Below are 24,891 nucleotides of genomic sequence, written 5' to 3' on the forward strand. Positions count from 1 at the left end.
CAGTCAGGCATCTGGCAGTAAGTTTGGGCAAGGTCAGTATTTGTCGAATTTTGCTGAATTGGCACTAGGACATAAAGAGACAGGTAAAGGAACAGCGATTGTTATGAGCCCTCCAAATTAGCCAAACCCCCCTTTATTTATTGATATATATTTTTTATGTTTAGTTTATTATTATTATTATTTGTCTTTTTAGGGCCACACCCACAGCGTATGGGGGGGTTCCCAGGCTAGGGGTCGAATCGGAGCTGCAGCTGCCAGCCTACACCACAGCCATGGCAACACCAGATCCGAGCCATGTCTGCAACCTACACCACAGCTCACAGCAATGCCAGATACTTAACCCACTGAGCGAGGCCAGGGATCGAACCTGCATCCTCACGGATACTAGGCAGGTTCATTTCAGCTGAGCCACAACACGAACTCCCAAACCCTCCTTTATGATTCAGGTTCTAGCTTCATATCTTTCTCACAGTGTGATTATTTCTGAAGGCAGTTTCTTTACTTTCTTCATGTGGGATGGCTATCCATATGTTTGCCCCATCGATTTGCTACAAGGGTTATTGGCAAATGTATATAAATATAAAGTTCCTGTCATGGAACACTGGATACATGATAATCATTTTATTATAATACTATTATTATTATTAGCTACCACTGATTTTTTCCTATTTTTAATTAATTTTTTATTTTGGCCATGGCATGTAGCAGCTTGATGTAGGGTCTCTGTTCCCAGACCAGGGACTGAACCCTGGCTGCAACAGTGAAAGTGCCAAGTCCTAACCATTAGACCACCAGGGAACTCCCTAAATTTTTTTTATTGAAGTATAATTGATTTACAACGTTATGTTAGTTTGGGGTACAGCAAAGTGATTCAGTTACGCATACATATATATCTATTTCTTCACATTTTTTCCCTTAAAGTTTATTACAAAATATTGAGTGTAGTTCCCTATGCTATACGGTAGGTCCTTGCTATTTTTCTGTTTTATATAGAGCGTTTCCTAGTGGCCATGTAATTTACACAATCATCTCAAGCTATTCTCCCAATAGACTTTGTGGTAGATATTTTAGTTTTAGCTTCATTGCATGGAAGAGAAAACAAAGACTCAAAAAGAATAAATCATTTGTTCTAGATCATACAGTGAGCTGGAGCAAAGCCAGGGTGAGACAACAGGTCTTCTTCTTTTGTATTTCTTTTTTTTTTCCTTTTTTTTTTTTTTTCTTTTTTTTTTTTTTGCCATTTCTTGGGCCGCTCCCACGGCATATGGAGGTTCCCAGGCTAGGGGTCGAATTGGAGCTGTTGCCACAAGCCTTCACCAGAGCCACAGCAACGCCGGATCTGAGCCAGGTCTGCAACCTACACCACAGCTCACGGCAACGCCGGATCCTTAACCCACTGAGCAAAGCCAGGGACCGAACCCACAACCTCATGGTTCCTAGTCGGATTCGTTAACCACTGTGCCACGACGGGAGCTCCATTCCTTTGTTTTTCTTTGGCCATGCCTGCCGCATGCAGAAGTTCCCAGGCCAGGGATCAAGCCAGCACCACAGCAGTGACAACTGCCAGATCCTTAACCCACTAGGCCACTCGTGAACTTCGAGACAGCAGATCTTTTGCATCTAAAAGTTGTAATAAATAGCATCCTACATCCTTCTTCTCTCTGCCCCAGTTACCCACTGGCCACCAGCTGCCCTTCAGTCAAAGCGGCAATGGCTATTGGTCAATGAGAAATCAGTCTCTGCCTGAAACTTACTGTTAAAAAGTCTGCATCACTTGGGAGTTCCCGTTGTGGTGCAGCGAAAATGAATTCAACTAGTATCCATGAGGATGCGTGTTTGATCCCTGGCCTCACTCAGTGGGTTAAGAATCCAGCATTGTTGTGAGTTGTGTAGGTCACAAACAAGGCTCGGATCCCAAGTTGCTGTGGCTGTGGCGTAGGCTGGCAGCTGCAGCTATGATTTGACTGCTAACCTGGGAACCTCCATATGTCTCGATGTGGCCCTAAAAAGCAAAAAAAAAAAAGTCCACCTCCCTGCTCTGTCACCCAGGGGCCCTTCCCAATGACAAGTGCTATACAATAAACCCACACAGAGGTTTCTACTGCCTTTCTTTTTTTTTTTAAACATATATAACAAGGTGTGGAGTATACTGAGAGTCATATGCCACAACTGGCCCGGGCCCATTACTGCTGCATAAACCAAATCAGGACTCTGCTTGGCTGCTGGCGTTTCCCTTCTAGAAGTGTTACCTGGTCCCCACCAACTTTGCAGAGTGCGGAGTTTCTGATGCAGAGTAGCGGCCAGCCTGGGGAGACCTTTAGCAGAATAATCACAACAAAGCAGGTCACCAGGATTTTTCTGAGTTTCAAGAGCCTTCTCTCCTTGCTTGCTGTCCTTCTCTGTTCCTCCCAATTTTTTTTTTTTTTTTTTTTTGTCTTTTTTGTTGTTGTTGTTGCTATTTCTTGGGCCGCTCCCGCGGCATATGGAGGTTCCCAGGCTAGGGGTTGAATCGGAGCTGTAGCCACCGGCCTACGCCAGAGCCACAGCAACGCTGGATCCGAGCCGCGTCTGCAACCTACACCACAGCTCACGGCAACGCCGGATCGTTAACTCACTGAGCAAGGGCAGGGACCGAACCCGCAACCTCATGGTTCCTTGTCGGATTCGTTAACCACTGCGCTACGGGAACTCCTGTTCCTCCCAGTTTTTAAATAACCCAATAGATTGAACTGTACAAAGTTGCTGACTCAAGGGAAAAACTTTTTCTTTACTCACAGTGCTTCTGGTATGAGCTGTGTGGAGATTCTCTTGCAGAGACAGAATTGATAAGTCATTGGCCATTGGTGACTAACTTGATCTCCAGCCCCTTTCTCCTCCCTGGAGGCTAAGGGTGAAGTTGAAAATGCCAAACTTTTAATCATCTGATTGGTTCCTCCTGCACCCACCATCCATCCTGAGGTCATCTCATTAACATAAACTCGGGTGTAGCTGAAAGGGAAAGACGCTGCTCTCAAACTTATGACTCAGGAAATCATAAGGGTTTTAGGAGCTCTCTACCAGGAACTGGGGGCCAGGACCAAATAAATATTTCTTATTACATTACAGTATCATACTGGCATTTGACTTTTGATTTTATTTTTATTTTTTTATTTTTATTTTTTAGATGTTATAGATTTATTTCAAATCAGATTAAACTGTGTTCAATGTAGTTCAATTCTTTACAAATCGTAATTCTTGAATACATGTTAAACAGCTAAACGGTTTTAATGTTTCCTCCTTAATGACACTGGATACACAGCAGGTGAATGACACAAGAGGCAAGGTTTACGGGACATGAAGTGTGGTGAGGGGATCCTGCCCTCGAGGGCTGGCGGGCGAGGAGCCCACCATGTGCCCGCCTGAGCTCACTCCTTGGCACCCTGTGATGTTGAGTGAGACAAAATCTACTCCGGAGTTTCCATTCCAATTACTAGGTTTTCTCCCTCGCATTCATGTTTTAAAGGTAAAAAACCCCAAACCACCAAGCGAGCCAACTCGACAGCTAAGGCCCTTCTCTCTCTGCCGTGTGGACCCTCTGATGTTTGGAGAGGTTGGACTTACTACAGAAGGTTTTCCCACAATTACTACACCAGTAGGGCTTTTCCCCAGTGTGGATTCTGTGGTGTTTATTAAAATTTGAGCTGTGGTTGAAGGCTTTCCCACACTCCGTACATTTATATGGTTTCTCTCCCGTGTGGAGTCTCTGGTGGGAGCTCAGACCTGCATGCTGACTAAAGCTCTTCCCACACTCGTTACACTGATACGGCTTCTCTCCAGTGTGTATTCGATAGTGTCGAATGAGGCTGCCTTTGCCGCTGAAGGCTTTTCCGCAATCTTTACACTGATAAGGGGCCTCTTCGGTGTGCATGCGCTGATGTTTCAGGAGGTCTGAGCTCTGACCGAAGGCTTTTCCGCACTTGCAGTCGTAGGGCCGGTCCACCAAGTGTGTTCGGTAGTGAAGGGTCAGGTTTGAGCTGTGGCTGAAAGCTTTCCCACACTTGGTGCACACGTACGGTTTCTCCCCAGTGTGTGTTCTCCGGTGTTTGGTGAGATTGGAGCTATTACTAAAGGCTTTCCCACACTCAGCACATATGTAACGTCTCTCTCCTGGGGCAGGTTTAGTAATTAACTCCCTACGTTTGGGGGAACCTTTGCCTTGGAGAGGGGTTTTTGTTCCTCTTTCCTTTTCAAGGTTTACTCTCTGCCTTTCTAACCTGGCCTCACATTTACTGGCAATAATCATGGGAACAGTATCCCTTCTGAATTCTTCTGCATGAGATTCTTTAGAACCTTCCTGCTTATCTGTTGTTTCCTCATGCTGGGTGTTCGATTTATGATCTTGAATCTTTCTTAGCTCTGGCGTGAAACCCTGCTCCTCGCCAGTCTCTTGGATGTAGAGGGGCCCCCAAGACTCGTACTGGTGCCCGGTCTTCAGAGCCTGGGGCTGCGGGCTGCTCAGGGACTCCTTGGTCGTTCCTGAGGACATCGTCTCCCACGACTGGCTCTGTTCACGCGGAGGCGGTGAGGCCTGCTGTGCTGGTTCATCCAGTTCTCGCTCCAGATCTTCCAGGAGAGTGACGGCCTCTTCAGCACTCTCTGGGCAGTGCTCCTGCACCCAGGCCTGGAGCTCCTGGGGCAGGATGGTCAGGAACTGCTCCAGCACCAGCAGCTCCAGGATCTGCTCCTTGGTGTGGATCTCGGGCCTCAGCCACTCACAGCAGAGCACCCGGAGCTGGCTGAGGGCCTCCCGGGGCCCAGGTGTGTCATGGTACCCGAACTGCCTGAAGCGCTGGCGGAACATCTCCAAGCGCTTCCCTTTCTCTTCCTCCTCGACTTTCACAATCACGGGCCCCTGTTCCTGTGGCGGCGTCGGGCCCAGGACCGTGGCCATGCCCAGGACCTTGGTCATCATTCAGGTACTCCAAAACAGTGTCACTAAATATGGGGCTCTGTGTGCCAGGAGTATCGGTTCCTCTGGGTTTCTGGTTCTCTAGGGCCTCAGGTTAAACGGTGAGTCAGAACCGCTCGCGGGCTGGGACGCCTGGCTACTCACAGGGGCTGGCGCAACCGGAAGTCTGATTTTATTTTTGTTTTTAATTATTCAGTTTTATTTTTTTCATAGCTGGAAGCTATCCTGAAGATTTTATCTAGTTGTTTTTTTTTTTAATTTGATGGTTTTTAACCTACAGACATGGCCAAGTTTATATATAGTTTGTTAATTTTTTTTTAGGGCCACAGGTACAGCATATGGAAGTACCCAGGCTAGGGGTCGAATTGGAGCTACAGCTGCCAGCCTACACCACAGCCATGACAACGTGAAATCCTAGCCAAGTTGGGGACTACCGGATCTTTAACCTTCTCAACGAGGCCAGGGATTGAAACTGCATCCTCATGGATATTAGTCAGGTTTATTTCTGCTGAGCAACAAGGGGAGCTCATATAGTTTAATCTAATATTTACATACTAGGTTCACTGGGAGAAAAAAAAAAAAAAAAAAAAAGAGGACTTCCTTCCTTCCCTAAGCTATTTACCGGGAAGTTTGTAAGAGCTGGTGTTGTATCCAGCATGTCGCAAGCAACTGGCTCATGTAATGGGTCACATGATCTGCCCAATGATCTATGGAGGTTATACATTACTAAAAGCCCTGCTCAAGAATTCCCATTATGGCTCAGCAGGTGGAGCATATTCAACTAGTATCCATGAAGATGTGGGTTCAATCCCTGGCCTTGCTCAGTAGGTTAAGGACCTGTTGTGGCTGTGGGCTGTGGTGTAGGTCACTGAGGCCACTCGGGTCTGGTGTTGCTGTGGCTATGGCATAGGCTGCAGCTTCAGCTCCTATTTGACTTCTAGCCTGGAAACGTCCATGTGCTGTGGGTTTGGCCCTAAAAAGACATAATAAATAAATAAATAAATAAATAAATAAATAAATAAAGCCCTGTTCTCCTGAGGTTCAGAGAAGTTGAGTTTCTCTTCCAAGATCCCAGAGCTGTCTGACCTCGGAGATGCTGCTCAGACACACCGAGCAACATTCACCTGTCCCTGCAAGTGGACTATCTCTGTGTAGCATTTGGCAAGTTTGACTTAGACCTGTTGGGTCCACTCACTGCTTGTCAGTAAGACATCTCCAGACTGCAGGGCATGTCTTATTGTGAATTTTCATGCAATGGTTTAGTCGCTGTCTGTTTGGTGTCTGTATGATGATTCCATGAGGTTGTATTGAGGGCAGACTGGTATGCATCCAAGTATGGGAAAGACAACAGTGTTGAGGGTGCGTGTGATATTGGCTACATAATGTGATCTGAGACCTGAGCAAAACTCTAAATTAACCCCTGTCACTTGTCCAGTCCCAAAGCACCTGGGTTGAGACTTGTGTCACTTACTGCTATGGGACAAACTTTCAGAGTCATAGTTTCCTCCTCAGAAGGAATAACGGCCAAGGGATGGCTATTCCTACCTGAAAGAGTTGTTGGGAGGAATAGATGGGAATAACACATAAAACAGAGCATTAAACAGGGGAGTTCCTGTCATGGCTCAGTGGAAACAAATCTGACTAGTATTCATGAAGATGTGGGTTCAATCCCTGGCCTTGCTCAGTGGGTCGGTGATCCGGCATTGCAGTGAGCTATGGTGTAGGCCAACAGCTGTAGCTCTGATTTGACACTTAGCCTGGGAACTTCCATATGCCGCAGGTGCAGCCCTTAAAAAACAAACAAACAAACAAACAAACAAACAAAAAACCCAGAGCATTAAACAAATGCAAACTCTAGAGAGTTCCCATTGTGACTCAGTGGGCTAATAACTTGACTCATATCCATGAAGCTGTGGGCTTGACCCCTGGCCTCACTCAGTGGGTTAAGGATTCCAAATTGCGGTGGCTGTGGCGTAGGCTGGTAGCTGCAGCTCCGGTTAGATCCCTAGCCTGGGAACCTACATATGCCTTGGGTGCGGTCCTAAAAAAGGTAAAAAAAAAAAAAAAAAAAAATTGAGTGCTTTTTAATGGATACACACTATGAAAAAAAAAAGATAAATAGGAAGGATTTACCATATAGTAAAGAGAAGTATATTCAATATCTTGTAATAACCTATAGTGGAAAATAATCTGAAAAAAAATTTTACATATATATAAAAGTGAATCACTTTGCTGTACACCTGAAACTCACACAATATTGTAAATCAACTCTACTTCAATTAAAAAACACAGGTTTTGGGAGTTTCCACTGTGGCGCAGCAGAAATGAATCCGACCAGTATCCATGAGAATTCAGGGATTTGATCCCTGGCCTCGCTCAGTGGGTTAAGGATCTGGCATTGCCATGAGCTGTGGTGTAAACCTCAAACTTGGCTCAGATCTCACATTGCTGTTGCTGTGGCTGTGGTGTAGGCCAGCAGCTATAGCTCTGATTTGACCCCTAGCCTGGGAACTTCCATATGCCACGGGTGCGGCCCAAAAAACATTAAATAACCAACGAACAAACAAAACCCTGCAGACCTTGGCTACATTTGTTTCACAAATTCATGCAATAAATATTTAATGAGCACTGACCACGTGCCTAGCACAGAAGCACTGAAAATAGACCAAAAAAGGGAATTCTCCCTGCCCTGTTAGAGTCAAAGATCAAATCCTTCCAAACAGAGACAAATTATAAACTCACAATTGTGGCTCTCTAAAATTCACTTTAAGTTTCTATTTAGCCTACAGTAGTGCTTCTTAAACCCTATGAAAGCCTGATGGAAAAGCAGCTAGGAGTCATGAAGATGGTTGCCCGGGAAACAAGCAGGGGGCAAGAGTTGGGGGAGGGGACTGCTTCTTTCCTCTTTTCCTCATGATGCTCAGGGCACTGTTTCTAGCTTTTTAAACTTATTATGGATAAGCTACTTTTCTTTGGGGTTGGTCGTTGCAAACTATTCCATTTAGAATGGATAAGCGATGAGGCCTACTGTAGAGCACAGGGAAATCTAGCCAGTCTCTTGGGATAAAACATGATGGAAGATGTCATAAGAGAAGAATGTATATGTATGTATGACTGGATCATTAGGCTTTACAACAGAAGTTGGCACAATACTGTAAATCAACTATCCTTCAAAAATGATAATGTCTTCTTTATTTTAGTTTTGCTTTTTAGGGCCACAACTGCAGCATATGGAAGTTCCCAGGGTAGGGGTCAAATCAGAGCTACAGCTGCTGGCCTATACACAGCCACAGCTGCAGCAACTCGGGATCCAAGCTGTGACTGCAACCTACACAACCACAGGTCACGGCAGCACCGGATCCTTAATCCACTGAGCAAGGCCAGAGATCGAAACTTCGTCCTCATGGATGCTGGTCAGATTCGTTCATCTCTGAGGCACGACGGGAACTCTTAAAATGTCTTTTTTTAAAAAAAGAATTTTCGGAGTTCCCGTCGTGGCGCAGTGGTTAACGAATCCGACTAGGAACCATGAGGTTGCGGGTTCGGTCCCTGCCCTTGCTCAGTGGGTTAATGATCCAGCGTTGCCGTGAGCTGTGGTGTAGGTTGCAGACGCGGCTCGGATCCCGCGTTGCTGTGGCTCTGGCGTAGGCCGGTGGCTATAGCTCCAATTCAACCCCTAGCCTGGGAACCTCCATATGCCGCGGGAGCGGCCCAAAAAATAGCAACAACAACGACAAAAAGACCAAAAAAAAAAAAAAAAAAAGAATTTTCACAGACTCTGGAGTAAAGTTGGTTGCTTTCAAATCTCCTGTCACTTTTAACTCTGTGATATTGAGAATTTTATTTCATCCTCCCTTACACTCGTTTTCTAAACCTGTATTTAATTTTTTTTTCTGGCCATGCCCACAGCATGTAGAATTTCTCAGGCCAGAAATCAAACCCATGCCATAGCTGCAACCCAAGCCAGAGCAGTGACAACACCAGATCCTTAACCCATTGTGCCACCAGGGAATACTCTAAAATCTTTAAAATGGAAGTAGATAAGCATCTCTTTAAAAAGAGTCATTGAGATACACACATGAAATAATGTGTATAAAATGTTTTGACATGGTGAGCTCCCAGGGTGCATTAGCTGTGGCCTCTATCCTTCAGATGCCAGCTGAAATGTAATTTTCCTAACTTCTCTACCCACCTCAATTCTAATTCTATTCCCCACCAATATCCTGCTTATGTAGTTATAGTTTCATGTCTGCTTTTCCATTAGACTGAAAACCTTAGGCAAAAAGAGATCAGGTCTGTTTATGTCCTGCCACCCCAAAGCCCAGGAAAGGTGTATGGTTTTCAAGACTGGGATAACTCAGGCTTAAAAAGGAGAAACCTGTTCCCAAATGAAAGAGACCAGATTCAAAGCTGGGGCGACCAGTCATCCTGATTTTCAGGAGACTGAGTTTCCCACATGCTAAACATTCAAGGCTAAAAGAGTCCCTGCAGGAGTTCCCATCGTGGCTCAGTGGTTAATGAATCCGACTAGGAACCATGAGGTCGAGGATTCGATCCCTGGCCTTGCTCAGGGATTAAGGATCCGGCATTGCCACGAGCTGTGGTGTAGGTCGCAGACGCGGCTCGGATCCTGAGTTGCTGTGGCTCTGGTGTAGCCTGGCGGCTGCAGCTCCCATTAAACCCCTAGCCTGGGAACCTCCATATGCTGCAGAAGCAGCCCTAGAAATGGCAAAAAGACAAAAAAAAAAAAAGGGTCCCTGCAAACTGGGACAAGTTGGTCACCCTTTTGCAAATCTAGGTGTGATCTGACACCTGAGACCAGAGCCCAGTGCTTTGCCGTCATCTTGATACATTGGCATCTGGAAGATCTTTTAAATGTTACCTTGGCTTAGCCATAAAATGGGAGGTCTTCCTGGATGGTGAGGGGATACATGGGGGAAACAGAAGCAGAGAAGAAAAAAGCAAGACTTTCTCAAGGATCAATGTAGCCCCGGCTCCTTCTACAGTGCCACACCGAGTTCCAGCAAAAAGGTGTAAGGATGAGCAAACACTTGTGTGGGAAGGGCTTTGATGTTTTTGGAGCCAAGGTCATCAGGAAAGCCAAGTTGGCTGGGTACCACCTCATGTCCTGATGGTTATTTATGGCTTCATTGATGAGATTACGATCCTTGGCAAATACAGGGAGGACCAGGTGTCTGCTTATACTGGAATAGTCTTCTGGAGCCCAGATTTGGGACAGAGGTAAAATGACAACAATGGTAAAGAAAAGCCTAAAAAAGAATGGCAACCCAGACACATAAACAAAAATCCTAACAAAATCCAACCCAGAGGAGAGAACCTCTATGCCATTTTGGTATACATTCTTCTGGAATTCTGCTCTCTCTCTCTCTTTCTCCCCATGCAAATTTGAACAATCATGTAGGATTTCATTGATGATGAGATAGGTCATCACTAATTTAATTGATCCCCTCTGTTGGATTTTTAGATTGTTTCTAATATTTCTCTGTTACCAATGCAACAATGACCATTTTTCCATAAAACATTTCCCTTAACTTGAGAAATTATCTCCTTAGGATAATTTACTAGAAGGTACATCACTGGGTTGCCTGACTGTCTTCTAAGAAAGATTTATAGCAATTTGCACACTTGCTATTAATGTTTGAATACGCGCCTTTCTTTGCACCTTTTTTTTCCCTTTTCATGGCCACACCCTTGGCATGTGGAAGTTCCCAGGCTAGGGGTCAAATCAGAGCGGCAGCTGCCCTCCACAGCCACAGCAACACAGGATCAGAGCCACATCTGCAACCTATGCTACAGTTAGTGGCAACATTGGATCCTTAACCCACAAGTGAGGCCCAGGATCAAACCCGAATCTTCATGGAGACTATGTCAGGTTCTTAACTGGCTGAGCCACAATGGGTACTCCTCTTTGGACTTTTAATATCACTGGGTTGTGCAAAAATATTTTAACCTTTGCCATTTTAAAAGGCAACACATTCAATCTCTTTAGCGTTCCCCTTTTGGAGCATAAGTATCTGACTTGGGAATTCACCAAAAACTTTGTGGGTGGCCAAATGGAATATATATATTCTCTGTTCATCTCACCTATATATAGATATATCCTAAATCCAAGAGAGACAGATTTTGTACCTGCTTTATTTTATGTCGTCTCAAGAAAGTCCTTCCTCCTTTTGGGGTCTTAATTTACTCCTCCCCAAAATGAGAAATTGTGACTAGATGATTACTAAAGCCCTGTTATTCTATATGCAATGGATTTGTTCTCTTCTGAAGTTCCCAGCTGGCAAGGACTTGGAAATTGGTTGGGGCTGAGCTGGAAAGAAGTCCAGCTGCATGGCAGGTGGGCAGGGTATATTAGTGAAGGCTTTATTGCAATTACTCAGACAGAAAAAGGGAAAATGCATTCCCTCACAGTGGGCAGTAGGAGGGGCAGTAAGCAGGTAAGTCCCAGGGACAATCAAAATTTTTAAATTGACAGTTCCCTGGTAGTCTAGTGGTTAGAATTTGGCACTTTCACTGCTGGGACCCAGGTTCAGTCCCTGATCTGGAAACTGAGATCCCACATCAAGCCACTGCACACTGCAGCCAAAAAAAATTTTTTTTAGTTGGTAACTATCATCTCTCTCTGCCCACGTGTTTCACGCATTGAGACCAGTTTTCAAAACACAACTTGTTTACCAGCCGCTTCTATGCTCATACCTCATAACCTCACCATCAGAGAGAGACTGACTCACTTTCTCTAGTTCCCAGTTGAAAAATTCTTGGACAGGGCTTTACTTGTTAGCCAAGCTTGTGTCTTGTACCCATCTCTGAAGAACTAGAAGATTGTGGCACTAAGATTGGCTCAGCTTGAGACAGATGCTGTATTGATTAGCTATTGCTGCAGTCATGTTGTGCAACAAAACCCCCAACCTCAGTGATATAAGTGTTCATACCATCAATGTATGACAATGGCTATTTCTCTGAATACTTGCCAACAGTAGGTATTATCATTTGCTAAACTTTATTTATTTATTGTCTTTTTAGGGCCGCACCTGCAGCACATGAAAGGTCCTAGGTTAGGTGTTGAATTGGAGCTACAGCTGCTGGCCTACACCACAGCCACAGCAACTCAGGATCCGAGCTGCATCTATGACCTACACCACAGCTCACAGTAACACCAGATCCTTAACCTGCTGAGGAAGGCCAGGGATCAAACCCATGCCCTCATGGATACTAGTCAAGTTCATACCTCTGAGCCATGATGAGAATTCCCATTGCTAAGCTTTAGACTGTACTTAGTGTTTAAACTTGAATTTCTATTTCAGTTGATTACAGTATATTGATAATGTAAAAAAAAAACAAAACAAAACACTGAGTGAGATAAATAACAACCAATAATTTAATAATTTGATTCCACAGTAGCTTGATTACAGCTGCAAAAGACCCTATTTCCAAATGAAATCCCCTTCAGGGCTAGGTAGACATGAATTTTTGGAAGACATGATCCAACTCAGGATAGAAGCCTTCAAAATGATGTTGAAAAATGCCCACAATTTATCAAGTGGGGGAAAAAAAAGCTATAAATTAACTTTTTTTTGGAAAATGAGAAAAATTGCATATGTGAATATACACATGCACATGACATGGTCTTTTCTCCCAAACTCTGATTCTTGTAATCCTAACCTGAGGAAGACCTTCATGAGACAGTGGAAAAGCTGAGGTCTTCTTATAGTCCTCAAAAAGGCACCACGTCATAAACAATAGGAAGTGTTTTGATTATAATAGATTACGTAGGTGTTCCCACTGTGTCACAGTGGGTTAATGATATGGCTTATCTCACTGGAGGGCCGGTTTGATTCCTGGCCTGGTATAGCGGGTTGACTATCCAGCATTGCTGCAGCTGTGGCATAGGTCATAGATGTGGCTCAGATTCAGTCCCTAGCCTGGGAACTTTTTTTGTGGAGGAAGCAAAAAAAAAAAAAAAAAAAAAAAAAAAAGATTATGTAATTACGAAATTATTGATTCTGATGGTAAGGTCATGGGTATATTCAGAAGAGACATCTAAGTGAAAATTCTAAGGACAGAGTGAGGCAGTAAAAGTGACAGAAACGTGGATGGATAACTAAGTAAAGATAGAGAAGTGAACTAAGCATAAATGTGGAAGCAGTAATGGGAAGTGATGGAGCCAGAAGCATCTTCCCCAGGATGCTGCCACGAAGCCCTCATGGGGAGTCTCAGGTACTTGACTTTAGGGTCTCTTTGCCTTGTCAAACTGAACTAGGTCACAGAACCTGGAATTTTCAGCAGGAGCTGCCAATTTCCTATCCCTTTGTTATTTCCCCATGGCAAAAGGGAAGATTCCTGAGCAAATTAAATTCCTCCAATGGAGGGTGGAAGGAGAAACACACAGCACTAGGAAAATTGCAAAGTTTTGAAGCCAAATCTCATGTCTAACATGGCCTTAGCAAACATTGGCTTTGGCTTCTGAACGACACACATGCACACGTGTGTACACACACATACAAGTGTGAGGACTTGGTTCAGCCCAGCATTTGGAAACCCTCCAGGGCCAAGTCGATGTGGGTATCATGTGCTAATTTTACCCATGGGCACATCACTTACCTTCTCTGTGTTCTGATTTCTAGTGCAATCATCTATCTCCTCCATGGGGTTTTCCAAGATTTCATTAGCCAACAGAGTGGGATTTCAAGGCTTCTCCAAGGAAATAAAACTCAAAATCCCCCAGCCAAGATAAGAATTGCCAGACCCTTATCATCCCATATGTCTCACTATAATTGTTACAATGTTCCTAAGGACCTACCCAACCCAGCAACTTGTCCTCTTCCTGCCCCCTAACTAGGAATGGTATGTGGCCCACTCCTCACACTGCCCCTATAAGGGTAACATATGTCCCCAACCAACTAGCAACTATATCCAAAGACCCCATCCTTCCCCAGCCAAACAGCAAGTATATCAGAAGACCTCATTCTTCTCCAACCAATCAGCAGGTCAACAGGTATATGGCAAGACCACTCCTTGCACTCCTTGGTCGAACAGATTCGACCATGCACCCAGGGTGGGCTCCCCCTGATTATCAGGAAGTCAGCTTGCTGTGTTAACGGTGTCTCTTGCCTCAATAAACTTGTCTTTTCTACACCTTGGTTTAAATCTGGAAAATTCTTTTTTCCATCCGCGTGCAGAGACCACAACAAACAGCAGTCCTTATTCTGAATTCCTTCTATATGCTGAGCTACGTTGATCTCCACAGCAAATCCTTAGCAAGATCCAAATCACTGGGATGCAGGAGAATCAGTCTTAGACTGAAAATCTGGAGATGGGAGGTGAGGCTGTTACCTGCTCACAGAATGAATGTAAGTCACATACCACCGCTGGCCACAAGCTCATCCTGGCCAAATGCTGACATTGGAGTTGACCTGAGGTTTTTCTCAATAGGCTCTGCGGTACCCACTCCAGGAGGAAAGAGTTGGGAGGAAGTCACCTCCATCCAAATTTATTATCATCATCATCATCATTATTATTTGTCTTTTTAGGGCATCACCTGCACCCATGGATGTTCCCAAGCTAAGGGTTGAATCAGAGCTGCACCTGCTGGCCTATATCACAGCCATAGCAACACAGATCCGAGCCACATATGTGACCTACACCATAGCTCACAGCAACACTGGGTCATTAACCCACTGAGCAAGGCCAGGGATCAAACCTGAATCCTCATGGATATGAGTCGGATTTGTTTCTGCTGAGCCACAGTGGGAACTCCTCTTTCCATTTAACAGTGAAGCAAAACCTCTGATCCTTGTGGGCATATGTTTTTCTAACTTCTGGAGAGACATGAGAGAGAAAGACAGGGACTGAGAGATAATTCATCCCTGGAAAGAACTCTGGAAGTCCAGGTTTTCAGACATTTGAGAAAAAACATCTTTGATTATCTCCGTAATGATAACATTGGTTTTCCTTCTCCTTTCTTTCAATGACCCAGTTCTCTTTCCTCCCAAGTGCCCCATCCTGTTCCTCAAAGAAAAGGTGACTTTTTTTGTTGTTGTTTTTTTTTGTTTTTTGTTTTTTGTTTAGTTTTTTGGCTTCTTAGGGCTGCATCTGTGGCATATGGAAGTGCCCAGGCTAGGGGTCAAATCGGAGCTACAGCTGCCAGCCTAAGCCACAGCAATGCCAGATCCAAACTGAGTGTGCATGCAACCTATACCACAACTCATGGCAACACTGGATACTTAACCCACTGAGCGAGGCCAGGGATCAAACCTGCATCCTCACAGATACTAGACAGATTCGTTTCCGCTGAGCCACAACGGGAACTTCCAAAATGGTGACTTTTTAAGGATAGAGATGCATTTCATTTCTTGCGTTTCCAGCAAGGGAAAAGGCTGCTGTTTATTTTGGATGGAGAAATTGAAAGACATTTTCTTTTCAAAGACAAATGCCAGGGCTTCTCATTTATGACTTGAGAGAAGTGAGGGTGAATGATTAATAATAAAAAGAAACCCCCCCAAAGCCTTCATGGGCCTTGTCTCCACTCCCCTTCCCAGCCTGAGCATCGGTTAAGCTCTCTGAAGTCTCTGCTCAGCATTGATTGTGCAAACCCGGGGACCTAAGATACTCAGACAGGGAAAGGGGTGGGTGTCTGGAGGCCAAGGTAATGAAAACACACTTCATAACACCTCAGTCCTACGCATTACAACTGCCTGTTGGGACGTGAATTCACAGAGCATTGTGGGAGAGCCAGATATTTTCCCCCCAGGCAAGGTTTCTGCTCGCCATTTAGGGTCCCTCAGAGTCCACACTTTCCTCAGCACAGCCCAGCTCTGTGACGGGGCCATCCTCTTTACCTTCCTTCAAATGTTCTGGAAGGCCAACTTTTTTGGGGGGTGCTGCACCCACAGCATATGGAGGTTCCCAGGCTCGGGGTTGAATCAGAGCTGTAGCCGCTGGCCTACACCACAGCAACGTGGGATCTGAGCGGCCTCTGTGACCCCACAGCTCACAGAAATGCCAGATCCTTAACCCACAGCAATGCCAGATCCTTAACCCACAGCAATGCCAAGGATGGAACCCACAACCTCATGGTTCCTAGTCAGATTCATTTCTGCTTCACCAAGACGGGAACTCCCTGGAAGGCAAACTTGCAAGCCACTGCCCAACTTTCAAGAGCTGAGAGATGTCCATTTTTAACCAGCATATTAAATCTTCTCTAAAGAATGATTTTGAATGGAAACGTTTTATTGCTCAGTGAACAATGAGCTGATCTTCCAAAGAGAGAGACCTGGGCCACATTTGTCATCTCGGCACCATCCTTAACCTGCAGTGAAATTTCAGTTCACCCTAAAGCTTTAAACAGTGTGCTAATATTCGAATCAATTAGGGCCCTGTGGGGTTCCCGGCCACACAAGTCTTTCTGGGTCCCCCATTTCTTGTTTTTAGGGAATAAGCTTCAGCCTCCATGACCTCCCCTGAGTTCCAAAGGGCAGGTTCAAACATTTGCCAATCAGGGAAGGGGGGTGACGCAGAGATATGGGGGGGAGCAGTCAGGCAACAAGTGTGCAGCCTTGGGGCAGGGACCTGATCTCTCCTCAAGGAATATAGATAACAATAGAAACCCTCAACACATGGAGGATGTAAATGAGACGTGCTTTATTCCAGAAAGCAGACCACCAGACCACTGAACACCAGCTTTGAGAACAATGCGAACTTGCCTCTACCCTGATCCTTACTTTTTCACTCCCCAAACTATAAAACCACCTCCCAACCTCTCCTAAGGGGGGCACCGTCTTTAAGGCATCAGTCTGCTATGACCCTCCTTTGCCTGGTGAAGCAATATAGCTATTTTTTCTCCTTCACCCCAAACTCTCTCTACATTTTTTGCTAATTTGACACCAGTGAACAGAGGCCGAGTTCTGGCAACAATACCACGGACATGTGGAGGGGGAAATAACCAAAATAATAATAATAATAATAATAATAAAGGAAATCAATTATAATTCCACCAATGCAAGTTTTACACAAGTAAGTGTAAGGTGAATTTCCTGCCCTACTTTTAAATATACATTTGTGAAAAAGAAAAAGGAGTTCCCATCGTGGTGCAGTGGTTAACAAATCTAAGAACCATGAGGTTGCAGATTCAGTCCCTGGCCTTGCTCAGTGGGTTAAGGATCCGGTGTTGCCGTGAGCTGTAGTGTAAGTTGCAGACGTGGCTCGGATCCTTCATTGCTGTTGCTCTGGCATAGGCCGGTAGCTACAGCTCCGACCCCTAACCTGGGAACCTCCATATGCCGCGGGAGCAGCCCAAGAAATGGCAAAAAGACAAAAAGAAAAAAGAAAAAAAGTGAAGTCATGCTATAATACTGTCTTGTAACCTGCTCTTTCCCATACAATGTTGTAATATTAATGTGTAACCAGGACAATTGACATTTGGGCCTAAATAGTTCTTGGATGTAGGGACCATTTGAAGATGTTGAGCAGCCTCTGTGGTCTCTGCCCACCACACCCCAGTACCACCTCCCTCTCTCCTTAGCTGGGACAATCTAAATATCTCCAGACATGGATGACTGTCCCCTGGGAGGCAAACTTATTGAGACTTCATTTATTTTTTAAAATTATAATTTAATATTTTTGTATATTTGTATTTATATTTTTGTATCTTTATAGAATTCTTTTAAAAATTATTTTTTTATTATTATTTTTTTTAATGGCCACATCTGTGGCATATGGAAGCGCCTGAGCCAGGGGTCAAATCCAAGTTGCAGCTGCCAGCCACAGCCACAGCCATGCCAGACCTGAGGCACATCTGCGACCTACACCACAGCTAGAGCAGCAACACCGGATCCTTAACCAACCCACTGAGCAATGACAGGGATTGAATCTGCATCCTCATAGAGATGATGTTGGGTCCTTCATCTGCTGAACCACAAGGGGAACCCCATGGAATTCTTTAACATCTGTCCCTCTTACTAGAATATAAGCTCCATGTTGGCAGGGACCAATTTTTTTCTGAAGGGTGTGGGGCTGGGAGAACCATTAAATTACTTGCTGTCGCTGAGCTGACCCTCAATTAGAATTGCCTCATGTTTTGTTTTGTCTTTTTTCCGAGGTACCCTACGACATTCCTCCTCTCCCATCTCTATTCAGTTATGAATCTGACAGCACTTATGGCAATGACCCAGCCAGACAACAGGTTGGGACTTGAACTCACGGGTTTTTTTATGTTTTGTTTTTTGTTTGTTTGTTTTTGCTTTTTAGAGCTGCACTTGTGGCATATGGAGTATCCCAGGCTAGGGGCGGAATTGGAGCTATAGCTGCTGGCCTCAGCCTCAGCCACAGCCACAGCCTCAGCCACGCCAGATCCGAGCCACCTCTGTTACCTACATCACAGCTCACAGCAACATGGGATCCTTAACCTGCTGAGCGAGGTCAGGGATCGAACCGCAACCTCATGGTTCCTAGTTGGATTCATTTCCGCTGTGCCACGATGGGAACTCCAAGTAAAACATCTTTTAAGCAGACTATACTTGAGACAAATACTGACAGCACCATGTGCAGATGTGTTTGTGTGTTTGTGTGTGTGTGTTTACATACATGCAGTTCTAATCGCTGTCTCTTGCTGCTCATCTAGGCCACTCCAGCCCAGTGGTCATGCAGCTTCCCAGGACAGACTAACCAGGACATGGGAAGTAGGACCAGTAGCATTTTCCGTCTGTATGAGCAAAAGTTGAAGTGAATTGTTTCACTTTAAGGAACAAAAATTTGCTGCATTTCCGAAACAAGCTAGTGTAACCACCTGATGGCTGGAATAGCCAGAGAGCTATGTGGCGAGAAGTCGAGAGGCAAAAAGACACCACCATCAGCACCATCAGCACCATCACCACCATCATCTTCATTGTTACGCTTTTCATTTACACTTTTGAGAACTTACTGGATACCAGACATTACGGTGAGTGACGGCTATTTCCATCCATGACTCTTTAAAGCCAAGTAATATTCCTATTCCTATTCCTAAATGGGTACTCATATATTGCCCATTTCCCAAAGAGAGATTGAGTACCTCGCCTAAGGCCACATGGTTAGGAATTGGCATTCAAAGGCAAGCTTCAAGGCCACCTTCAGGCACACAGGGACCCTAGAAGTTTGAATAAAATCATCAGAGGGGAAGGCGGCTGGCTGTGGTTAAACATGTAGGTTAACCTACAAGAAATGGGCTGGACATTTTATGTCACTGCTGCCTCTTCCTGGCTGTGTGACCTTAAGCAAGCATCTTAACCTCTCTGAGCCTGTTTCCCTACCTGTTAAAAAGAGGTAATAATACTACTTATCTCTCAGAATTATTGGGAAGATTAAGTGAATTAGTAGAGGTAAAGTATTTATAGCATGCCCAAGATGTGATACTGATTATTATTACTAATATTAGTAGTAGTATAGTCTTTATCACAAAATCATTCACAGAGCACTTAATGTACAGCAGATACTATGCTTAGCATATATCACTTTTATTATGTCATTAACCAGTGAGGCAATTATCAAAGCAGAGTTCATTTAATTATTTCAAGTGGGCATTTTTACATTTTTTTAAATTTTTATTTATTTTTTATTTATTTGTCTTTTTAGGGCCGCATCCACAACCTATGGACGTTCCTGGGCTAGGGGTTGAATGGAATTGGAACTGCAGCTGCTGGCCTATGCCACAGCCACAGCAACTCGGGATTCAAGCCACATCTGCAACCTACACCACAGCTCACGGTAATGCCAGATCCTTAACCCACTGAGCAAGGTCAGAGATCAAACCCACTTCCTCATGGATATTAGTCGGATTTGCTGAGCCACAGCAGGAACTCCTGGACGTTTTTTAAAAAAGAAATTGTACTGTTATTTTTTATTTTTTGGGCCCATTCCTGGCATGCAGAAGTTCCCGGGCCAGGGATCGAACCCATACCACAGCAGTGACCTGAGCCACAGCAGTGACAACACCAGACCCTTTACCCAGCGAGCCACTAGGAAACTTCTATGGATTTTAAGTGAGTCACTAATATCAGTCCAGATCCAAGGGGTGGGAACACAGACCTCATTTTTCTAAGGGAGAAGTATCAAATAATTTAGAGCTATTTAAAAAATCCTCCAGGATGTCCATTTCCCCGTTAGAAAATTAGGGATCTAGATTAACGATTCATAAAGATTCAGCCAGCCCCAGTATGCTTTATGATTTGGCCCTCTAGATGAAAATCTAATTTTCTCATGGTTTCAACCATGAGATATTCAAATTTATTTATGCTTCTCATTTACCTACATAGTACCAGCTCCCTGGACCAGCCTGCGGTGAGAGTCATGAATGGTAGAAGAGTGCGGTAGCTGGGGCTGTGGGCTGTGGAGCCCACCACCTAGGCCAAAATTGGTTCTGTCATTTGCTCAGAGGAGCAACAGGTAACATGCCTCAGTTTCCCCATCTCATAATACCCATGTCCTAGGATTGTGAAGGGTTAAAAGTAGTGACACAGATAAAGTGCTTGGAACAAAGTAAGTACTTAACAAACATCAGCTTTTACTTTTTTTGTCTTTTTAGGGCTGCACCTGCGGCATATGGAAGTTCCCAGGCTAGGGGTGAATTGAAGCCATGGCACAGCCACAGCCACACCAGACAGCACACCAGCACAGCCACAGCCACAGCAGCACTAGATCTGAGCCACGTCTAGCCACCTACACCACAGCTCATGGCAACGCTGGATCCTTAACCCACTGAGTGAGGCCAGGGGTTGAACCTGCAACCTCATGGTTCCTAGTCGGATTTGTTTCCGCTGTGCCACCATGGGAATGCCTCAGCTTTTATTTTTGCCACGGATGGGTTTGCCCTCCGCTGGTGTTATCTTCAGCGGAGGAAGACACTGACCCTATAGGCAAGTAAAAAGCCTGAGGCCACACCGAAAGGTGGAGTCAGAGCCAGGATTCAAAGCCTGATCTTCAGGCACCCAGCCAGGTGGGTCTTCCTCCAGGTTGCAAGATCGTGCGAAGAGCAGTACAGAAGGTGGTCCCTGACTCAGTTGCCCTCAAACCCCCAAATGGCCTGATTGATTTGACAAAGGCAGAGAAGTGCCTTCTGCCTCTCATGTATTCAATCACAGCCTCATTCTTTAGGCAATACACTCAGAAGTGACAGTATTTGGAAATTAGGATCTTTAGGAATTAGCTAAATTGCATATCTTGTTCTCTGGACTTGTGCTTGGCACAAATACTGATTCCTTTGTCCTGGGATTAAAAAAAACAACAACAAAAACAAAAACAAAAAAACCTGTGGTCGGAGGTCTCAATGGCGCCATCTGTTGAGAGAAAATGGCAGAGGCTGTGGAAATAGTGATTTCTCCAGCACCTTGGAGTTTCCTCAGCTTGAGAAACCGTTTCCTAAAGTTAGAACCTACATACCTAGTCTGATGCAAAGACTGAGCATTTCCACTTGGGCTCTCAAGTTGGCCAAGCTTAAAGATATTCTTTGATGATAATCATTAGTGGAGTTCCTGTCGTGGCACAGTGGAATCGAATCCGACTAGGAACCATGAGGTTGCAGGTTCAATCCCTGGCCTGGCTCAAGGGGTTAAGGATCCGGCGTTGCCCTGAGCTGTGGTGTAGGTCACAGACGCGGCTCGGATCTGGCGTTGCTGTGGCTGTGGTATAGGCTGGCAGCTACATCTCCGATTAGACCCCTAGCCTGGGAACATCCATATGCTGCAGGAGCGGCTGTAAAAAAGACAAAAATAAAAATTAAAAAAAATGATAATCATTAGTATTCTATTAACATGTTTGAACGTTTAATGTTCTAGCAAAGTGTATTTTCTTGTTTAATCTTTACAGTAGTAATAGTACCCCCCATTTTATAGATAGGGAAACTGAGCCACCAAGATTTTAAATTCACTGTCCTTACAAACATATATTCATATCAGTCTGACTCAAGTTGCTCACACTTGATTTTTTTTTTTTAGATACAGTTTATAATATTTATACAATATACTGTGTTCATTTACCTTATATAGGTCTCCTCTTTCTTTCTTCCTTCCTCTTCCTTCCTTCCTTCCATCCGTCCGTCCGTCCTTCCTTCCTTGGATGTAAAAGTTTCTTCCAGCCAGATTAAAGGCACCTTGAGGTCTGGAGCTGAGTTGTTTTTCACTGCTGTCTCAGGGTGCAGAGTTATTTTATGTAATAAAATGTAACTCAGAACTTACTCATCATTTCTCTGCTTTTGACAAGGAAATATCGAAGAGTTATATTCCTTTGGACATTTAAGGCAAATTGTCTCCAAATATTCTGTTGGTTTTTTTTTTAAATAACAGCAAAAAATAAGGCAATTTATAGTTATTTTGGCAAAAAAGACAGAATTAGTGAAATGCATTGATAACCTCCAATCTCTAGGAAGCCAGAAACTTTAAGTATATCCCCCCAACTTTGACAAGTTGTGAATTTCAGCTGAGTAGCTTTTCATGTTGTTTTCCAAATCACCAAAGTCATTTACAAGCAAATCTACTCTCATCACTTGAATATTCTAAATATAGTCAGCCCTCTGGCCCTGTAGCCAAGGAGTTGGTTGAATCCCGGGATGTGGAAAACAGAGGGTCAACTAAGGGTCTTGAATATTCTCAGACTTTGTTATCTGCCCACATGTATGGAAAGGTGACTGTACAATTTTAAAATCTAGTTACTTGCAGCCGTGATTCCATTTCCCCCTCTTTCATACGTAGACTTTTCTGCCCAGGGGCAGAATAGTGTCAGAAAAAGAGGGGTTAAGATACCTGGTTTTTTTTTTTTTCTTTAATCTTTTAAACTATGCAGCATACATACATTGGGGAAATGTACAACTTAATGACATTGCTAAGTGAACATTCATGAAACCTTCACCACGATTCTGTGTGAGATGCCTGGAAAGACTCCCTGTAGAACTCTGTGTCCCATCTGTTAGCAAAAAGGATCATCTCAACTGTAACATGTGGTTTTTAATTGCAACATTTCATTTTATCAATTGGAGGAGCTATAACTTATCAAATTCTGCTTTGTTAGATATGTAGGGGGTCGTGGGTTTTTCTCTTTATTATGGAGAAATCTTCAACAAATATAGCTCATCCTCATTCTTACCTATATCCCTAGTGATTGCTTAGCAAAAATTTCTAGGAGTGGAATTTCCAGGTCAGTGGGAATTGCTTGATTTTTAGAGCCTTTACAAGGCATAAAATTAGCATGAAGAAGAAACAAATGATTTTGCCTAAGAAACTTGGGCAATGAAAGACATTTATAAGTATGAAGATGTTGCTCTGGGACATGGGCAGTCAAGAAGAAATCGTGCAGACACAGGATGGGCTATTTTGCAGGCTAAAATTACAATTGGCCATTTTCAAAACTGGTAGTTTCCTTCAAGCTCACTAGCTTCCGCAAGAGGATTTCAGACAGCCTGGAAGGAGAGAACCAGCGTCAAGGAGTCGAAAGCATTCCTGGTAGAGCACCAAGCAGCAGACAAGTTACAAAATAGCTTTTCAAAAGCACTCAACACCCAGCTTAGGGTGAAAAATCTCTTTTCACGTTCACCCAAGCTTTGGCCACTAGAGGGCAATAACAATACATATTTCCAGCCAGTACTGGTGCTGTGAGAATTGGGTTGCTCAGTCTGTTCTTTTCCATCCCATATCCCAGAGATAGGATATAGCCAGAGCTTCCAGACTCCTTGCTGGGAGGGATCCTGAGAACTGGAATATTCTGGGAAACACCTGGTGACTTTAACTATGAAAGAAAGCCTATGGGCATAAGGGGAGAAGAGACAGACTTTGCTCAAAAATAATGATTTTTTAAGTTCAGAATTACTTTTTCCACTTCCGATGAATAAGATTTATCAATGAGTACCATACCACTTGTTAATTTTCTCTCTCTGCTTCACTTTGGCCTCTGATGAGGTACTCTGGGTTTTTATTTCCCCCGTGGTAAAGGAATTTAATAACCTTGACAGCCTAACAGTCAGCCAAACATCACAGTGCCTGTAACTGGAATCGTGCATAATTATTTATAATTTATCAGAAACACCTACCAGCATTTACAAGGCCGAGCTGATGCTCTGGGTCTTGATCTCTAAAAAGCAACTCCAGGAGTTCCTATCATGGCTCATGGGTAACAAACCCGACTAGTATCCATGAGGCCTCACTCAGTGGGTTAAGGATCTGGGGTTGCCGTGAGTTATGGTGTAGGCCTCAGATGCAGCTTGGATCTGGCATTGCTGTGGCTGTGGCGTAGGCCGCCGGCTACAGCTCCGATTCAACCCCTAGCCTGGAAACCTCCATGTGTCATTGGTGTGGCCTTAAAAAAAAGGCTAAAATAAAATAAAATAAAATAAATAATAAAAAGCAACTACAAATCAACCCTCAGGCTTCTGGGAGCTGAGAAATGAGTGGTGCTCAGTAATAGCTTAGAGACATTTGAATGCTTTATAAGTCCCCAAAATGTGGCCTTGCTAATAGCCACTCACAGACCCTGGTCCTGTGTCTCTCACCAAATTGCACACCCAGCCTCACCTGGGAAGACAGAAACACCCACCCAAGTTTATCCCACATCAAGTCAGAGGAGACTTTCTCTGGGCAGGTTCTAGGTTTTCTCATTTACAAGGCTGCCGATTCCAAGAGACTGTCTCCTCAACAAGTGGAGGGGAAGGGAAGAAATCAGTCATTAGCTTTTTAAAAAATTTTTATTAGACTATAGTTGGTTTACAATGTTGTGCCAATTTAGTTATTAGCTTTAAATTGCTTTCCAGCTTTCTTTGTTTTTACATATTTTTTCAGTTTATGGTAGATTTATTTTTTAAATGGAGATATAATTCACCTATAGCAGTGTATTTGTGTCAACTGTACATGCAATATAATGATTTGAGAAATGTGAATATTGCCAAATGATCACAATAAGTTTAGTGA

General features: G+C 44.1%; 1 protein-coding gene across 1 annotated transcript; it reads right to left on the reverse strand.

Moving 5' to 3' along the window:
* LOC100157987 (zinc finger and SCAN domain-containing protein 21-like) lies at positions 3,147–5,122 on the reverse strand. Its single transcript, XM_001928075.6, has one exon. The coding sequence runs from the start codon at positions 4,949–4,951 to the stop codon at positions 3,542–3,544; it is 1,410 nt and encodes a 469-aa protein (XP_001928110.1). The 5' UTR covers positions 4,952–5,122; the 3' UTR covers positions 3,147–3,541.

The sequence above is a fragment of the Sus scrofa genome, chromosome 14 (genome assembly GCF_000003025.6).
Source record: "Sus scrofa isolate TJ Tabasco breed Duroc chromosome 14, Sscrofa11.1, whole genome shotgun sequence".
NCBI lineage: Eukaryota > Metazoa > Chordata > Mammalia > Artiodactyla > Suidae > Sus > Sus scrofa.

Excerpts from the sequence above, each read along its gene's own strand:
- LOC100157987 (XM_001928075.6), bottom strand. The coding sequence starts at position 4,951 with ATGATGACCAAGGTCCTGGGCATGGCCACGGTCCTGGGCCCGACGCCG.